General features: G+C 43.7%; 1 protein-coding gene across 1 annotated transcript in view; it reads right to left on the minus strand.

The window, feature by feature from the left end:
• LOC308090082 (uncharacterized protein) overlaps positions 1–18,469 on the minus strand; it is a 68,381-nt gene that overhangs the window by 23,682 nt on the left and 26,230 nt on the right. Inside the window, exons 8-20 of the mRNA XM_080435110.1 lie at positions 18,356–18,464; positions 18,168–18,223; positions 15,568–15,760; positions 14,307–14,356; positions 13,215–13,308; positions 11,244–11,413; positions 10,942–11,091; positions 9,975–10,053; positions 7,362–7,439; positions 5,543–5,689; positions 4,279–4,388; positions 1,305–1,446; positions 189–382 (exon numbers count right to left, since the gene is read on the minus strand). Of these exons, the coding sequence (XP_080291236.1) occupies positions 189–382; positions 1,305–1,446; positions 4,279–4,388; positions 5,543–5,689; positions 7,362–7,439; positions 9,975–10,053; positions 10,942–11,091; positions 11,244–11,413; positions 13,215–13,308; positions 14,307–14,356; positions 15,568–15,760; positions 18,168–18,223; positions 18,356–18,464 (1,572 nt within the window). The remainder of the gene's footprint in view (positions 1–188; positions 383–1,304; positions 1,447–4,278; positions 4,389–5,542; positions 5,690–7,361; positions 7,440–9,974; positions 10,054–10,941; positions 11,092–11,243; positions 11,414–13,214; positions 13,309–14,306; positions 14,357–15,567; positions 15,761–18,167; positions 18,224–18,355; positions 18,465–18,469) is intronic.

An 18,469-nucleotide genomic window follows, 5' to 3' on the forward strand; every position in this document is an offset into this window, starting at 1 on the left:
ATCACAGTGGGTGGCCCTAATATCTAACTCACGGTGGCATTGTTAGTCACCATGACAACCACCACAGGAGAGGTGTGGCATTGTCAGTAGCCATGGCAACCACCTACAGAAATAAAGAAAGAAATAAAGTGGCCCATGTTCTATAGTGTGGTCGCCCTTTGGGTCAACCACACTAGTATGAGTCCTACCTGGTCTCCTTCAGGTCCTCCTCCAGGGTGAGTGTGTGCTCCTCCAGAGAGACGTGCGCCTCCTGCAGACGCTGGCTGTGTGTGAGGAGGTGCTGTCTCTCCCTTTCTGCTCTCCTCTGCTCCTCCTGAGCCCGGCTCAGCTCCTCCTGGACTCCTCTCAGCTCCACACACACCGCACTGTGCTGCGCACACAGCTACACACACACACACACACACACACAGGTTATACATACACACACACACAATGCGTCGCATCGCAACGCATTGTGAGCTTGTACTTAGTTACTTTACATCACTGCATATGATCTATAACATGATCACATGATCTATAACATGATCGTATGATCTATAACATGATCACATGATCTATAACATGATCACATGATCTATAACATGATCACATGATCTATAACATGATCATATGATCTATAACATGATCACATGATCTATAACATGATCGTATGATCTATAACATGATCACATGATCTATAACATGATCATATGATCTATAACATGATCACATGATCTATAACATGATCACATGATCTATAACATGATCACATGATCTATAACAATTTGAGGAGTAGGGGTGACCGTGCTTTTGCTGCTGCTGGCCCCAGGCTCTGGAATCTGCTGCCCCTCAATATTAGATCTGCCCAGTCGATTGGGGCTTTTAAAACTTTACTAAAAACTCACTTATTCTCTCTTGCTTTTAGTCGTATTTAGCTATCCTGTTCTGTCCTAACGCTGCATTGTTTTGTTTCTTTTTTGTTTTTCTTTTGTTTTTGCCCTGTGTATATATATATATATATATATATATATTTTCTTTTTTTGTAGATGCTTCTGTGTGTCTGACTTACCTTGTTTTAACCATGTTCAGCACTTTGGTCGGCTTTGGCTGTTGTAAATGTGCTATATAAATAAAGTTTGATTTGATTTGATTTGATAACATGATCACATGATCTATAACATGATCACATGATCTATCTCACATGATCTATAACATGATTGTATGATCTATAACATGATCGTATGATCTATAACATGATCACATGATCTATAACATGATCGTATGATCTATAACATCATCATAATGTTATTGATCAGGCTCCTCACCTCCTCCAGCTCTCGCCCCTCCCTCTCTCTCTCCTCCGTCAGTGCGTCCAGCTCTCTCTCTCTCTCCTCCGTTATTCTCTCCATCTCTCTGGCTCTGTCCCGCTCCTCCTCCATGGTGTCTCTGTCCGTCTGTCTCTGAGCGCTGGAGACACACAGAGACACACCGTGTTATACCACCTACTACCATGTTGTACCACCTACTACCATGTTATACCACCTACTACCATGTTGTACCACCCATAAAACAAACAAATTCTCCTTCTACAGCACTGCCACCCAGGTTTGGAATAGTCTAACCCCATCCCTCAAAAAGTGCAGTTCACTGGGCTCATTTAAAACGGCCCTAAAAACTCACCTTCCTGGAGGCCAAAGGAGGAGGTAGTACCAGTTAGACGACCCCCCCCCTGCTTTGACTCTTACCCCCCCCCCCCCCCCATTGTTTGTGCATACAATGTAATTTCTTTCTGCATTTTTTTGTCTTTGTTTGTACACATAGTGTTATTTTTTCTGTATTTTTGTGTTGATATTTGAACTGTTGGTTGCTACTATATATGACTATGAATTGAATACCAAGGACCTCAATGGAAACAAGACCGCAAGGACATTTTTGGACGGACCTTTTAGACAAAGTATTATAAATGTAATTGTGCTGTTTTTACTTTTGTTTTGCCTAATAAAATATTCAATCAATCAAACCACACCACGCCACACTAAAACCACACTAAACACACGTCCATCCATGTTGTCCCTGTCCGTCTGTCACTGAGACACTGAGACACACCATGTTACACCACACCAATACATACCTACTGTAATCCTACCACACTAAAGCCACACTAAAATATATATATATATATATTCATATGATTTGCAAACATTATCAAGATTTTTCAAAAATAGCAGATCTACGAGCTTGTTAGATCTGCTATTTTTGTAAATCTAAAATGACACAGATGCGTTCCTGGTTTTAATGAATTAACCTAAACTTTCAGGTCATATTTCCTCCACCCCTGGATGTTTTTGTTTTGCAGATGAATCTGATTTTAGACGGACAGTTGGCGGGCGGGTGGTTTGATTGTACGACCTACAGTTGAAGTTATAAGCCAAAACATGAAGCAGCCTGTTATAGCGCCACCAGGAGGCTGATTTGAAACATTCGGGGTGGAGGTGCTTCCGTGGCGTTCAGGGAGTTGTAAAAAAAAAAAAGCCAATCGGTCCAGCAGGGCCTGACATTAGATGTTCACAGACACAGAGACACACAGAGACACACAGAGACACACAGAGACACACAGAGACACACAGAGACACACAGAGACACACAGAGACACACAGAGACACACAGAGACACACAGAGATACACAGAGACACAGACACACAGAGACACACAGAGATACACAGAGACACAGACACACAGAGACACACAGAGACACACAGAGATACACAGAGACACAGACACACAGAGACACACAGAGACACACAGAGATACACAGAGACACAGAGACACACAGAGACACACAGAGACACAGAGACACACAGAGACACACAGAGACACACAGAGACACACAGAGACACACAGAGACACACAGAGACACACAGAGACACACAGAGACACACAGAGACACAGACACACAGAGACACAGAGACACACAGAGACACACAGAGACACACAGAGACACACAGAGACACACAGAGACACACAGAGACACACAGAGACACACAGAGACACACAGAGACACACAGAGAGACACAGAGACACACAGAGACACACAGAGAGACACAGAGACACACAGAGACACACAGAGAGACACAGAGACACACAGAGACACACAGAGAGACACAGAGACACACAGAGACACACAGAGAGACACAGACACACACAGAGACACACAGAGAGACACAGAGACACACAGAGACACACAGAGACACACAGAGAGACACAGAGAGACACAGAGACACACAGAGACACACAGAGAGACACAGAGACACACAGAGACACACAGAGAGACACAGACACACACAGAGACACACAGAGAGACACAGAGACACAGACACACACAGAGACACACAGAGAGACACAGAGACACACAGAGACACACAGAGAGACACAGAGACACAGAGACACACAGAGACACACAGAGAGACACAGAGAGACACAGACACACAGAGACACACAGAGACACACAGAGACACAGAGACACAGAGACACAGAGACACACAGAGAGACACAGACACACAGAGACACACAGAGACACACAGAGACACACAGAGACACAGAGACACACAGAGAGACACATAGACACACAGAGAGACACAGAGACACAGAGAGACACAGAGACACACAGAGACACACAGAGACACACAGAGAGACACAGAGACACAGAGACACACAGAGACACACAGAGACACACAGAGAGACACAGAGACACACAGAGAGACACAGAGACACAGAGACACACAGAGACACACAGAGACACACAGAGAGACACAGAGACACAGAGACACACAGAGACACACAGAGACACAGAGAGAGACACAGAGACACACAGAGACACACAGAGACACACAGAGACACACACAGAGACACAGAGACACAGAGACACACAGAGACACACAGAGAGACACAGAGACACACAGAGACACACAGAGACACACAGAGACACACACAGAGACACACAGAAACACACAGAGACACACGCACACACACAAAGACGGACAGGGAAGAAAACATAATCTCTGCCTCCCGGTCGTTCCGGCCTGGTGGAGATAACTAGAACTAACACTAAAACGAATGAAAAATAAACTAAAATTAAAGCCTACAAAATTTTATAAAAAAAAAAGTTTTACCAAATCCACTTAATTAACAACTAACTATTAATTAATAATACACTGAAATGTAAAATAAAAAGGCAAAAAAAAAACATTCTAATAAGGCTGTGTATAATAATGTATAATAATGTATAATGAACAGACTCACCTGAGTTGGCTGAACTCCAGGTTAAGAGCTTTGAGCTCTCTGCGTAGAGATGAAACATCTCCATCTGCTGTCTGGAGCTGGTACTGACACTGTGACAACTCCAACTCTACCTGCGCCCACGCACGCACACACACACACACACACACACACACACACACACACACACACACACACACACACACACACACACACACACACACACACACACACACACACACACACACACACACACACACACAATTTATTTAAGAGATACAATTCAAGGACAGACATATTTAGAAGGAGAGGGGCGGGGAGGAGATGGGGTGGGATTAATGGACTATGACATCAAAGTCCAGGGGCCAATCCCAGCACTTTTTTTAGCCTAATTATTCATAAAACCCCAGACCACAGAACATCCACTGAATGTTCAAAGTTCAGTTTTTTTTGGGGTGTAATTGAGCTCAGAAAACAAAACGAAAATGAATGTCATGAAACCTTTAAAGTACAGTACTTGAGTAAATGTACTTAGTTACTTTACACCACTGCTTCTCACCATATCTCTAAGGGAGAGGCCGGCCGCCCGTCTGAGAAAAGTCATTTTGGCCGTTTGTATCCGCGATGGTATTCTCTGGGTCATGAAACACACTTAGGAACAGATCGCTCAGTATATGGAGAGCTTTGCCTTCGGGCTCAGCTCTCTTTTCGTCACAACGGTGAGGCTACATCGTCTGCAATACCGCTCCTACTGCTGCTCCCCATTCTCCGGCTGATCTCCTGCTCAAGACCCTGAGATACTTGACCTCCACGACTTCCATGACTTTCCATGTAAGCACACCCTTTGGTGTCATCCTCCTATAATTCTACTAAATAATAATTCTAAAAATAATAATAATAAAAAAACAGCAACGCCCGTTTTTCACTTTCCTCAAACGTCAGCTGTTTATTAGCGTTTTTATGTAAAAGAATGTCACCATGGTTACGGCTGCCCAGCTGTGGGATGGCCCCGCGAGCTATGGGATGAATGGCTCCCGGGTTGCCAGATCATGTGCGCATATCCCCCCCACGGGTATGGACTAGTATTGAGTAAATCATTGAAAACTGGGAAAAGCATATGTGTCATTTTTTTGATTTTAGCGTTGGCTATTCAAGAAATAGCAGATGTACAAGAACTAGTGATTTAGAAGGCATTTGTAGAATCAGGTCTTAATGGGTTGAGTACGCTCAGTACATATTAACTGACAGTCAGTACGTATTGACTGACCACTAGGGGTCAGTGTTCTACCTGTTGGAGTTGTGCGTTCAGCTCTCTCTTGTCTGTGGCCAGAGCCTCGCTCAGGGCGGCCATTTTGTCCAGAGCGTCCGTCTTCTCGGACACTTCCCTCTTCAGTACGGTCTCACTGGAGGAGAGGAGCAACACCACCTCTCTGACCTAAACACAACACATGTGTGGGGCGGCCATAGCTGAGTGGTTAGTGAGCCCGCCTAGGGAACCAGCTGGCCCTGGTTGCCCCAGGTTCGATTCCAGGCTATCCCAGCATATGTGCCGATGATATGAAATTTGTCCCTGAGCAAGACTCTTAACCCCAATTGCTCACAGGTTCTCATTGGAAACAAGACCGCAAGGACTTTCATGAACGACCTGTTAAAAGGAATTATCCTTACAACAAAACTATTAACACAACACAAAACTATTAACACATCCACCGCCAAGGGCTAATCTCATAATGTACTCACCAGTGCCAAGGTTTTATTGTTGTTTTTTGTTTTTTTCAGGTCGCCATAGGCCCCGTTAAAATCCTTTAGATTGCCCGATCCAATGTTTGTAAACAACGGGCACATGTCCTGGTGTCTACTCGTCGAGACCGCGTGTCAAACGGAGCCGCCATGTTTGAGTTCTGATCGTTTAAGTTAACATGGGAAATGCGAGGATGAAAAACTACATGTCCTGTACAGCTTTTACAGGGGTTTATGTGTACGACTTAGAATGGAGACAGACGGGAAACAAAAAACGTGATCGCACTTCCGGTCCGATCGGGTGGTGTTACACTGAAAATGGTCCCCCTAGAAAATTAAAAAAAAAAAAAATTTCGAAAAAAAGGAAAAAGCACCACAGCCCGTAGGCTACGGGATTGGCGCTTAACCGTTGGATTTAACGGCCCGTAGAACTACGGGCCCGGCGGTAAATGTGTTAACACAACACAAAAAAAACACAACACAACACAAAAAAACACAAAAAAACACAAAAAAAAAAAAAACAGAAGTCTCGCTAGACAAGATTGAAATCTCGAGATTTCAATCTTGTCTAGCGAAACTTGTTTTTTTTTTTTTTTTTTTTTTTTGGGACAGTGTTTTGTCACTATGAACGTCAGATCTCACAAAAAAAAAACACCAAAAAAAGCTATTAAAATATGTGATCTAACCTAAGGCCTATCCGCGCACCTTTTAAGCTGTGGCGGCTCAGGGGTGGAGTTATGAAAAATTTCTACTGTACCATTCATCCTAAGATATCATAACGTCATAGAAAAGGTAAGAAAACTTTAGTCCAAAATTCTCCTTTAAGGTTAAGAACTTCACTAAATCACTCCCACGCCAAGCTTTTATCCCCCCTTTCTTTTTTTTCTTTTGTTTTAAAGTTAAGTTTCTCTCACTGTAGCTGCCTTTAGTCTCTGTGTTGTGCCTGATGGAAAATGATGTAATATTAAAATACTACAAACGCACGCATGCCGAGATTTCATGCTTTTTAAAAGCTATAACAGGCCTATAGATAGATATCAGTCATTTAATTCCTGCATTATTTCACCCTCAGTTTATCCAATATGAATGTAACATTTGTTTTGGGTCTTTTATGCCTTCACTGATAGGACAGTGGACTGACAGGAAATGGAGAGAGAGAGAGATGGGGAGTGGCACGCAGCAAAGGTCATCGGCATCGGGACTCAAACCCACGACACGCTGTCAGGCTGGCATTGCAGCCTAGAGCGCCTGGACCACCACGCCACGGCCCAGACCTGGACCATGCGTGTGCGTGTGCGTGTGCGTGTGTGTGTGTGTGTGTGTGTGTGTGTGTGTGTGTGTGTGTGTGTGTGTGTGTGTGCACGTACCTTCTTCAGGGCGTCTCTAGCATCAGCAGCTTCTTCCTCCAGTCTGTGCCTGTCCAGCTGCTCCCTCTCTAGCTCCCCCTGGAGGAAGACGATAGGAACAAAACACATGGTGGTGAAAATCAAGTTTTACACGTTTGTCTGTGTTTTTCCACATCATTGTGTCTGTATGTTACAGTGTGCTAAAGGGATAGTTCACCCAAAATGATGTTTTTAGTTTTTGTCTCATTCCTAAGACAATATTTTAATGACCGGCAGCGGTTCCTGTAGGAGACACAAAGAGTCTCCTTTGTGTCTCCTACCGGAACCACTGCCTACCGGTCCACTGGTCATCAAATTATGGTCTTAGGAATGAGACACAAACTAAACAATATCCATGAATTCAAGTCTCCATGGAGTGACTAATCCATAGAAAAGATGTCATTTTAGGGGTGAACTATCCCTTTAAGGAGGCTGTAGTCTACCTTGAAGAATGAAGCCTGTGGATTCAGTAAAGGCTCATTGATACAACTTGGAATTAACTCTTCAAGTGTGTGCATGTGCGTGTGTGTGTGTGTGTGTGTGTGTGTGTGTGTGTGTGTGTGTGTGTGTGTGTGTGTGTGTGTGTGTGTGTGTGTGTGTGTGTGTGTGTGTGTGCATGTATGTGTGTGCGTGCGTGTGTGCGTGCAATCAAACTGAGCCATGAAATAAACAGTGAAATGATGGTCCTCCAGTTCCTTCATCAGCAGCTGAACCTCTCCTTGCTCTTTAATCATCTCAGGATGGACCAAATATTGACTTTTTAATTTGGTGTTCAACAAGTGAGAGGAACAACAACACAATCAAGTGTTGTTTCCTCATGCAATTTCTTTTCGGATGACATATATTACATATATTACATATATTACATATATTACATAGGTAAAATTAGCCCTCAGTCACTGACGTTTTTGTGTTTTAACCAAGGGCCCAGCATCCGCCTTTGAAATTGAGTCAATATAGGAAGTGAAAGTTCATATGAATGGCCACTAGTTTCACTGTTTTACCCCTGCTGGTGTCAGAAGGAATAAATCTCTATTCAAGCGGATGGATTTTTGATGAACTTTAGACTAGATTTTCTTACCTTAATAAACATGTATAAATTCTATATGCTTCCAGTCACTAGTTTAAAGTCTCCTTTCAATCATCATGATATGTGTTTTGGTAAATTATGGTCCCATTGATTTAAAAAAATGTCATTCAACCTTTATTTATTTTCTCGGGGATACATTGAGGGCAGCGCCCTCATTTTCAATGATGCCGAGATTACAGAAGCATAATACAACAGTAAAAAACAACAGGATAAACAAGTTATGTATGTGAAAAAACAGAATAAACAGAATAAAACAGTAATAAAGACAGCTTAATTAAAACAGTGACAATTTAAAACAACAAGATTAGCTAGCAAGTTTTTAAATGGACCCAGTGAGACCATGGAATCCATTTTTAAAGTGCGTTGTAATTCGTTCCAAGTGAAGGGAGCGCTAAAACTGAAATCTGTTTAGCCTAGCTCTGTGTTGGCCTTGGGGACCAGTAATGGGATGTATTCCTGAGAGCGTGTTTGATGAGTGGAAGTATTTGGTTTTAACAGTGATGACATATATGTTGGTGATTTATTTAACAGACTAGATGTACCAATGATGGTCTGGTCTCATGGAGAGAGAGTGCCATCATACTGTAGTGTATAAAGTGCAATGATGTGTGCTGTATGGATCACCTGTGATGAACCTGAGAGCAGAATGGTAGATGGCATCTAGGGGCTGATGATAAAGTATGGTAAGCTCTAGGAGGGGCGTGGCTACCTTGTGATGCTTTGATTGACACGCTACACCATTGGTTCTCAAAGTAGCGTCCAGGGACCCCCAGGGGTCCTTTAGGGAGTTCCAGGGGGTCCCCAGCTAAATGATAGATTAGGCACCAAATGGACCCTTATGGGTCTGTAACTCTGAGAGTGTACAAATGGAACCAAATGGGCCCTTACAGGTCCATTTGGTTCCATGTGTACACTCTCAGAGTTACAGACCTGTAAGGGTCCATTTGGTTCCATGTGTTCATTCTCAGAGTCACAGACCTGTAAGGGTCCATTTGGTTCCATGTGTACACTCTCAGAGTTATAGACCTGTAAGGGTCCATTTGGTTCCTTTTGTACACTCTCAGAGTCACAGACCTGTAAGGGTCCATTTGGTTCCATGTGTACGCTCTCAGAGTCACAGACCTGTAAGGGTCCATTTGGTTCCATGTGTACACTCTCAGAGTTACAGACCTGTAAGGGTCCATTTGGTTCCATGTGTACACTCTCAGAGTCACAGACCTGTAAGGGTCCATTTGGTTCCATTTGTACACTCTCAGAGTCACAGACCTGTAAGGGTCCATTTGGTTCCATTTGTACACTCTCAGAGTTAAATTGACATAGATTTTACAATATAAATTGCGGTCCAAGCGATCTGTAGTCTATGGACGTAACGCTGTCCATTCTCTCTTACAATCTATGCTTTTATCTTTGAGGTTTCTGAGAGAAGCGTTCACACTTTTCTCAGAAACGTCTAATAAATGAAATGGTATCTAATCAAACTCCTCACCCAGAGGAAGGTGTCTTACCTTCAGATGGTGTAGCTCCATGCGACAGCCTGTCTCTCTCTCTGTGAGTGAGACATGCTCCAGTAGGTCTCTCTCCACGCTGTAAACATCAAGGTAGAATGTTAGACAGACAGACAGCCTGTGTCTCTCTCTCTCTCTCTCTCTGTGAGTGAGACAGGCTCCAACGTCAGACACTATTTTATCTATTTCTAACATGTTAGATTAATCAAAAACACACCAACACTTTTTTCATTTATACTATTTTTTTTGGATTGTATTGAATTGAATCAAATATCTAAATACTGAATCAAGCAACTTAACACATTGCGTGCCAATCGCGTAGTTCTACGCGAACCTAAATAATTGCGCAGCGTGCCAGTCGCGTAGTTCTACAAGAAGTGGTCTTTTTTTTTTTTTTTTCGCAGTGACACATTTCATTGTAGCACACCCGGATATGGAAATATCCGTATCCGGAGATTTTCGTTCCCACCCGTCGCCGCTCTAAATCTTCGCCTAATACGCCATTTTTTTTTCCTTTCTGAACGCTGTTTAACAGAAACCGCGACTAGAAACTTGAAACTGTCTTCTCTGGGCCACTCACACAGCTACCCTGTGTGTCTACAAACAGTTTAACGCGCGATCTTAAGGTATTTAGCGAGGTCTGTGGCGACGTGAAAAAAACTAAAAAACAACAATAAATCGCTGGCACTGGTGAGTACATTATGATATTAAACTCTGGCGTGGAATGTGTTAACAACTGTCCGGGGGGCTTAAATGTGACGATTTAATGAATTAATTAATTTAATTAATTAATTAATTAATTACATTTGTAATGGTGATAGCCCTAACAGTTAAGTGGTCAGGTGGGTTGGCCCACGAACGCTTTCACGATGTTCAAAGTGGGCCCTTGATGGAGAACAGCTTGAGAACCGCTGCACTAGCACAGTAGAGCGCCACACGGTGGCCGGAGGAGAAGGTGGAGCTATACCTCTTCTGTCTGTCTGTCTCCAGCTGTCTCCTGCTCTCCTCCTCTGTCTCTCTCTCTCTCCTCAGTCTCAGGTTCTCCTGTCTCGCCTCCTCCTCTCTCCTCTGCGCCTCCTCTGACAGGAGACGCAGCGAGACAGCCGTCTGTCTCTCCCTGACACACACACGCACACACAATAAATACAATTAACACACTAGGGATGCAAAATATTGAAATTGTGTGTGTGTGTGTGTGTGTGTGTGTGTGTGTGTGTGTGTGTGTGTGTGTGTGTGTGTGTGTGTGTGTGTGTGTGTGTGTGTACTCACTGAGCCAGTATGTCCTGTGTGTGCGTTAGCTCTCGTTGTGTGTGCAGGTTGTGAGTGTGTAGTCGTTGTGTGTCTGCCTCCAGGTCGGTCAGAGTGTTGTCCAGAGCTGATCTCTCCTCTCCTAGCCTCCTCCTCTCCTCTCCTAGCCTCCTCAACGACGCCTCGGCCTCCTGGAGACACACACTTCACCCGTTAAGACACTTTAATTAACCCACTTTAATTAACCCACTTTAATTAACCCACTTTAACATATTGAATGCCAGTCGCGTAGATCTACGCGAACCTATTTAAAGCCGCAGCGTGCCAGTCGCGTAGATCTACGCGAACCGCCGATTCCCATTGAAATTGCCCCAGGTGCACTTTCCGAATTTTTTTGATCCATTTCCGTTTCCGGTTTCCGGTCGGAAACAGAATTATTCGGGTTCCGTTTTTTTCGATCGTATCCGCTTCCTGTCTGGGATCCTGTTTAAAACTCGATTTTCTCGGTTGTTGTTTTTCTCCTCGCTGATCACTGTTTAGCGTTGATCCACTGTATCTTCAAGATGGCGGCTCGCATTTGGAAACTGTTTTCGCTGGCCGTTTCTCACAGATCCGCTGTGTGTTTAGAACCAAATGAACGCGCACTTTTAACTTATTTAGCGAGGTCTGTGGCGACATGAAAAAAAAAAAAAAACAACAATAAAACGCTGGCACTGGTGAGTACATTATGAGATTAAACTCTGGCATGGAATGTGTTAATTAACCCACTTTAATTAACCCACTTAACCCATTAACCCTTTCAATCCGGGAACGCATCTGTGTCATTTTAGATTTATTTGGGCAATTCAAAAACAGCAGATCTACAAGCTCGTAGCACAGCAGTCTGTGACGCGCTACAAGCTTTAGATCTGCTGTTGTTGTTTTTTTATCGTGAACATTTAAGCAAATCTTTGAATACATTTTTTTATATAGTCTTTTTTTTTTTAAGTGTATAAATTCAAAGATTTGCACACACTTTCACGATTTGTTTTTCAAAAATAGCAGATCTACAAGCTCATAGCGCGGCACTCTAAGCTTGTAGATCTGCTACTTCTTTTATATGTTTTTTATATTTTTAACTAATAGTCAAATAAACCTAAAATGCATTCCTGGATTGAATGTGTTTTAAGACCTGAAGCCAATTCTACAAATTCCTCAAACTTTTCCGTGTCAAGGACCCCAAAATGAATGATTTTGTATTTATTTGGACCGCAGATCAGGTAAACAATGAACCTACTGTAGCATCTGTTTAAATGACATCTAAAACAAAGCTATGCAACAAAAACATGAGAACAAGTGTCCAAGGTTAAAGGGATACTTCACTTTCAAAAAAACTTTTGGTCATTTTATCATCTACTCAGGCCTTTGTAAACCCCCCAGACAGTTTTTAAGTTGCTTGATTCATTATTTAGATATTTGATATTCATTTTATCAGACACTCCCCCTTCCTATACAAACCCATTGTAACTTCAAACTTCATTTTAACCATGTTAGATTCATCAAAAACACCCGTCCTTGGTTCTAGTGACTCATCCTGCCCTCCTAATGCGTGAGGGGGCCGTGTTTTTCCGATTATTTTTTTCATTTATTTTATTTTTATTTTTTATTTTATTTTATTTTTTTCCATTTTCCAAAAAATATATAAAAAATAAATGAAAAAAGTAATTGAAAAAACACGGCCCCCTCACGCATTAGGAGGGCAGGATGAGTCACTAGAACCAAGGACGGGTGTTGTTGATGAATCTAACATGGTTAAAATGGAGTTTGAAGTTATAATGGGTTTGTATAGGAAGGGGGCGTGTCTGATAAAATGAATATCAAATATCTAAATAATGAGTCAAGCAACTTAAAAACTGTCTGGGGGGTTCACAAAGGCCTGAGTAGATGATAAAATGAGCAAAAGTTTTTTTGAAAGTGAAATACCCCTTTTAAGTTTGCATTAATGTTGCCGACCTGCAGTTCCTGGTGTCTCCACTGGAGGGCGGTCTCAGCCTGGGCCAGGACAGAAAGCAGGGAGGACAGATCATCATCTTGAGAGACAGACAGACTGGATGGATGTACAGACAGACAGACAGACAGACAGACAGACAGACAGACAGACAGACAGACAGGGTTATTATAATTAACTAAAACTAATGAAATAAAAACTAGAATTAGGAAAATAATAATAATAAAAACAAAAAAAGGCTTTACAAACAAACAAGAGTTAATATAACTAACTGAAACTGTCCTGTGTGTTTATGGAGTATATTTGATAACATAACATACATATTTGTTAGCATTATTTAACTTCACAAGTCTACAGTACAAGTAGGCTACAGACAGAAGAAGTGGATTGAGTCAGAGAGAGGTGCCGGTTTGTCTGAGCGGGGTGTGGGGGTGCTCTTAGCATTTTCTTTGTCTTACCTGCAGGAGACGGAGAGCATGTTTCCCCCATTCCCCCTTCCTGCCCTAGACAGTTGCAAATGTCTCGGGGCGGGTGGGGGGGCTCACCTTTGAAGTCTGACACACCCATACCTGTACCTCCTCTTTCTTTAGATCTCTCTGTTATATAAACTGTACCGAAATGCATCTTAGTGTGTGACTCAGCGGCCGGCAGGCTGTTGTGTGGTGGGGACCTCAGGGTCCATGGAAGTGCTGTTTTGTACTGTTTTGTACTTATGCAATAAATGGAAGCAAAGGAACCTCACTTGCTGGAGTGATGACTCAAATTCATTCTACAACCATTCATTCTCATCTCTGGAACAACAAACTTATCTACAATATGGCGTTGTTGGCAACTACAGAAGGGCAATAGAGCCTTTAAGGCAGTGGAAGAATATACCTCATATGGGTTGTCGGCTGTAGAAGATATACCTCATTTACAAAGCTAAAACTAAAATCATAGATATATTAAAAAAATTAACTAACATAAATAAACTAACAGGGAAATAGCCGATCCACAAGCTTGTTGATCTGCTATTTTCTAAACGAAAAAAACTAAACTCTCAAACCCGCTTTGAGTTTGAAACTAAACTTAATGAAACAATTAAAAACTATAAGAACCTTGTGCTGGACGTGGGACTGGAAGCACTGGTGGAGGTCACGACCCCAGACTGGAACAAAAACAACAACAACAACAACACAGTCAAACATCTTCATGAGCTCAGGGCGGGACTTTCATGGCCGCCGTCGACGGCGTTCTTTCTTTTTTGCATTCGTCTTAGACCCGGTGAGGACGCGCTGTGATTGGCCAGTAGTGACTTTGATATGCTCGTGCTCGTTTCATGCACACGCCCGCGGGCGACAAGAGCTGGATTGTGGTCAGCTTTCTTTCCACGGTACGCGTGTGTTTGTGTGTGTGTGTGTGTGTGTGTGTCTGCACATGAGGGGCACATGAGGGGCACATGAGGGGCACTCTGTCATCCCACTGATCCAAGTGAGAAGCCTGAGGCCGATTCTACAAACAGAGGCAAACAGTTTTGTAAAAAAAAATGTTACTATATGAGTGGTTCTCAAACCTATCCATTTCAAGGACCCCCAACATTATATGTATTTGGCCGCGTTTCAAAGAGGACAAGATGGCATCTTGGGCCGCGGAACACTACAGACGAAAGCTTTTGGGCATTCTTAAGAGTAAGAATAATGTTTAGCTCAACGCTAAAAATAATTTATCAGGTTGTTTTAGCATCGAATGCTTCACACCGTTTTTTAGAGATGGCAAGCCACGCAGGTTTCTCTCGTTCTAGCTTCAACAGCTACTTTTTACGGACTTTACCACAAAGAGCTTCGAACGCTTGGTGAGTAATGGCCACCGCAGCTCCACGACGGAGGGCGAGGAAGCCTAATAATCTTCCCGTTCCCAGGAAAGAGTGCGAGACGTGCTGGGAAAAAGACGGACGGTGAAGACGGACATGACGCATGTGTTCGCTGCGTCCAGGGCTGAACATGTTTCAACATTTTTTTCACTGATAGTAATACTATTTCTTGACAATTTAATATATTTAATTAAATGGTTTATTTCTGTGGACTTAAAATCATTGTTTTATTTGCTGGCCTTCCTGCCTGGCATTTGGTCTTTGTTTCTTCAAAAAAAGCCTCAAAATGCTTGTCTTTTCTTTGCCAGTGGGATTGTACTATTGTTCATGAAATAACACATCTTGGATCTTAGTTACAGAAGCATTGTTCTTATTTTATAAAACATGTTAAGTTTGGGGTCGTACCATCTGTATATGATGGGGGTCTGAAGACGTCAGACACAGGTCTGGTTCTGATGTGTACCTGCTTCAGTGTGTGGCACACTGCGGTACTGAGACATACAACTCACCAGTTTGACCACAGCCTGGGTCAGCACCTCCAGCCGTCTCTCTGCATTCCTCTGTCTCTCTCTCTCCGCCTGTCTCTCTCTCTCCTCCTCCACCTGTCTCTCTCTCTCCTCCTCCGTCTGTCTCTCTCTCTCCTCCGTCTGTCTGTCTCTCTCGTTCTCCTGGGCCTGCAGAGAGAGAGACAGCTGTGCAATCCTGAGAGAAAGAAGGAGAAATGGAGAGACAGACAGATCCAGAGAGACAGAGACAGTGAGACAGATTGTATATTAAATGGTGACCCAGTTCTTAGAGTTACAAAATGGACATCATCATCATCATCAGAATCCACTCATTTCTGAGGCTTTCCCAGTTCACAGGGATCCCAGCCTCAGAGATAAGTGGATCAGGTGAACCAAAATGTCATGTCATGGCAGGGATTCCGTTAGCCGGTATTTACCGGCCATTTACCGGTAAAATGTTTAATTGGCCGGTAATTATAAACACCACCGGCCACCGTGGCGAAAATGCTGTTATTAGGCTATTTTATTATTTAAGCCTATTATTAATATTATTATTTGGATAAAGTAGTTGGCTACAACCATTACAATCATAATCATTTAAATTTTTTATCATGTTCTGACTGTGTGGTTTAATTCCGAGCTGCTGCTGCTCTGCGCTGCAGTTATAGAATAGCCTATTCGTTGTACGATGGTGTCGCCCGTTGAAAATATCAGAGCTACAAGCTCACAGTCGTCTCAACGCGCCGCGTTGTGAGCTTGTATGTCTGCTATTTTTGATACGCCACAACACAGCTGAGAGACACAGCTGTGTCTCCTCCTAATCAGCGCTGAGTAGGGTGGCTCGCTCGGGTGTTGATAAACAGAACCGGGATTTTCCGAGGCGATAGAATCTGAACCAAGCCGGACCCAATTGTCGATCAAGGGACCCGAACACGTGTGGGTCGTGGATATTATGCAAGCACAGTGACTGTCTGTCTGCCTGTAATGGATAAAGTGGTGAAAGTTGGTGAAAGCTGATGACACTGATTGCAGCAGGCAACTATAGAGGCAAGTAATCAACCTTGCGGAAGGCCACATATATCATGACATATATTATTAACGTTAACAAAACAAAACAAAACCTGCTTTTGCATATCAAGGAATGTTGTGTTGTTGTGTGTTAACATGTGAATGAGAATCAATGTAAAGCCCAAAATATATATTAATTTGTTTATACTGTGCGACGGTGTCGCGCAGGGAAAGGCTCTGGCGCAGGGTAACCGGAGGACTCGCCCCAAAACACCCTCGCCCCCATTTTTCAGGCGGACCAGTGGTTCTTGTATTCTTGTATTTGTTTTACTGAGGCTAAGGGTAGAAATAGGTTTAGGATTAGGTATAGTTTGACTGAGGTTAAGATTAGGAATAAGGTTAGGTTTAGGCATAGTTTACTGATATGTTTAGGAATACCAGGCGAATACCGCCGGATTTTCCCCGGGGCGTGTTTTCCCCGGGGCGTGTTTTGGGGCGAGAGGGCGTTTTGGTATTCTTCACGCAGCAGTTCACTCATGCCCACTTTATTCATTTCATTTTTGGCAAGCGACATCTCTGCATGTAAATGTATTCTTTGGCCGGTAAAATATAATCCTGCCGGCCCAAAAAATGCCTAGTGGGAAAAATGCCTAGCGGAGATGGGGGGCCACAGACCCCCCATCTCAAAATATTTCGTTCCAGGGACCCCCCGCACCCAGAGGTTTTCACGAATTTTCAGGTATTTTCAAAAATAGCAGATATACAAGCTCATATATAGAGCTTGTATATCTGCTATTTTTGAATAGCCTAAAAAAATCTAAAACGACACAGAAGCTTTCCCGGTCTTAACTCTTTCAGTGCCAATGAAATAAAAAAATATGTTCATACTGTGCCAGCAATCCTCCTATAATGTGACTAACCTCTGTAGCTCTGTAGTGGGTGGTGTCATGGAAAGCTGCCCGGTTCTCCTCAGTGACTGGAGCAATTGCTCTGAATTTGCACACAGCCATTGACCATTACCATCTGAACTTAACTGCGAAGCCCGTTTCTCAATTTCATCAAATCTCAACGTATCATTAGCGTTTATGTGTCAAACAATAGGAGATAACGTTGCCAGGTTTCGCGCGAAAAACAAGCAGCAAGGTCTATGAAAACAACGCCAAACAACGCGAGCCCTACAAGCAACAATTGCCCCTAAACCGCTTACAATAAGCCGACATGGCAACACCAATGTCTGTCACGCTCTGCCAGTGAACTAGCCAGCCTGCTTCCACACCATACACCCCGCCCACTCTGTGTGCGTGTCGTGTGCGTGCGTGCGTGCATCTGTGTGTGTGTGTGTGTGTGTGTGTGTGTGTGTCTGTGTTTGCGACGGGACCCGCGGCGGGAGTTGCCCGTGCGGGGGAGTCACGGCGGGGGGTGCCGCGACGACACCCGCGGGGGGGAGGAGGGGGGGCCGCAACGACGGAACGCGCTGGGGGGGGACGCGCGACAGGACCTGCAATAACCCCAAGTTTGCAACTACTTTCGCCTGCCCCCTTCACCGGGTATGGTCTAGTTTTTTCTAAATAAAAAATAATAAGTTAACCACCAACCTGCTCTGTAGCTCCTCAACCTCCTCTTGATGGAGCCGTTTCAGCACCTCCTGCTCTCTCTCCTTCACCTCCTCCTCTCTCTCCTTCACCTCCTCCTCCTCCTCTCTGTGGTCCATCTCACTCAGGCAGAAGGTCCCCAGGGTGGAGGAGGAGGGGAGAGGAGGAGGAGGAGAGGAGGAGGTGGAGACAGGAGGACGGAGGGGGTGGAGGAGCAGGGAGGAGGTGAGAGAGGAGGTGCAGGAGGAGAGGAGAGAGTTGGACAGACGAGAGAACTCTGCTCTGAGCTCCCACAGGTCCCTGGA

Source organism: Gymnoscopelus braueri (genome assembly GCF_963280865.1).
Source record: "Gymnoscopelus braueri genome assembly, chromosome: 8".
Taxonomy (NCBI): Eukaryota; Metazoa; Chordata; class Actinopteri; order Myctophiformes; family Myctophidae; genus Gymnoscopelus; species Gymnoscopelus braueri.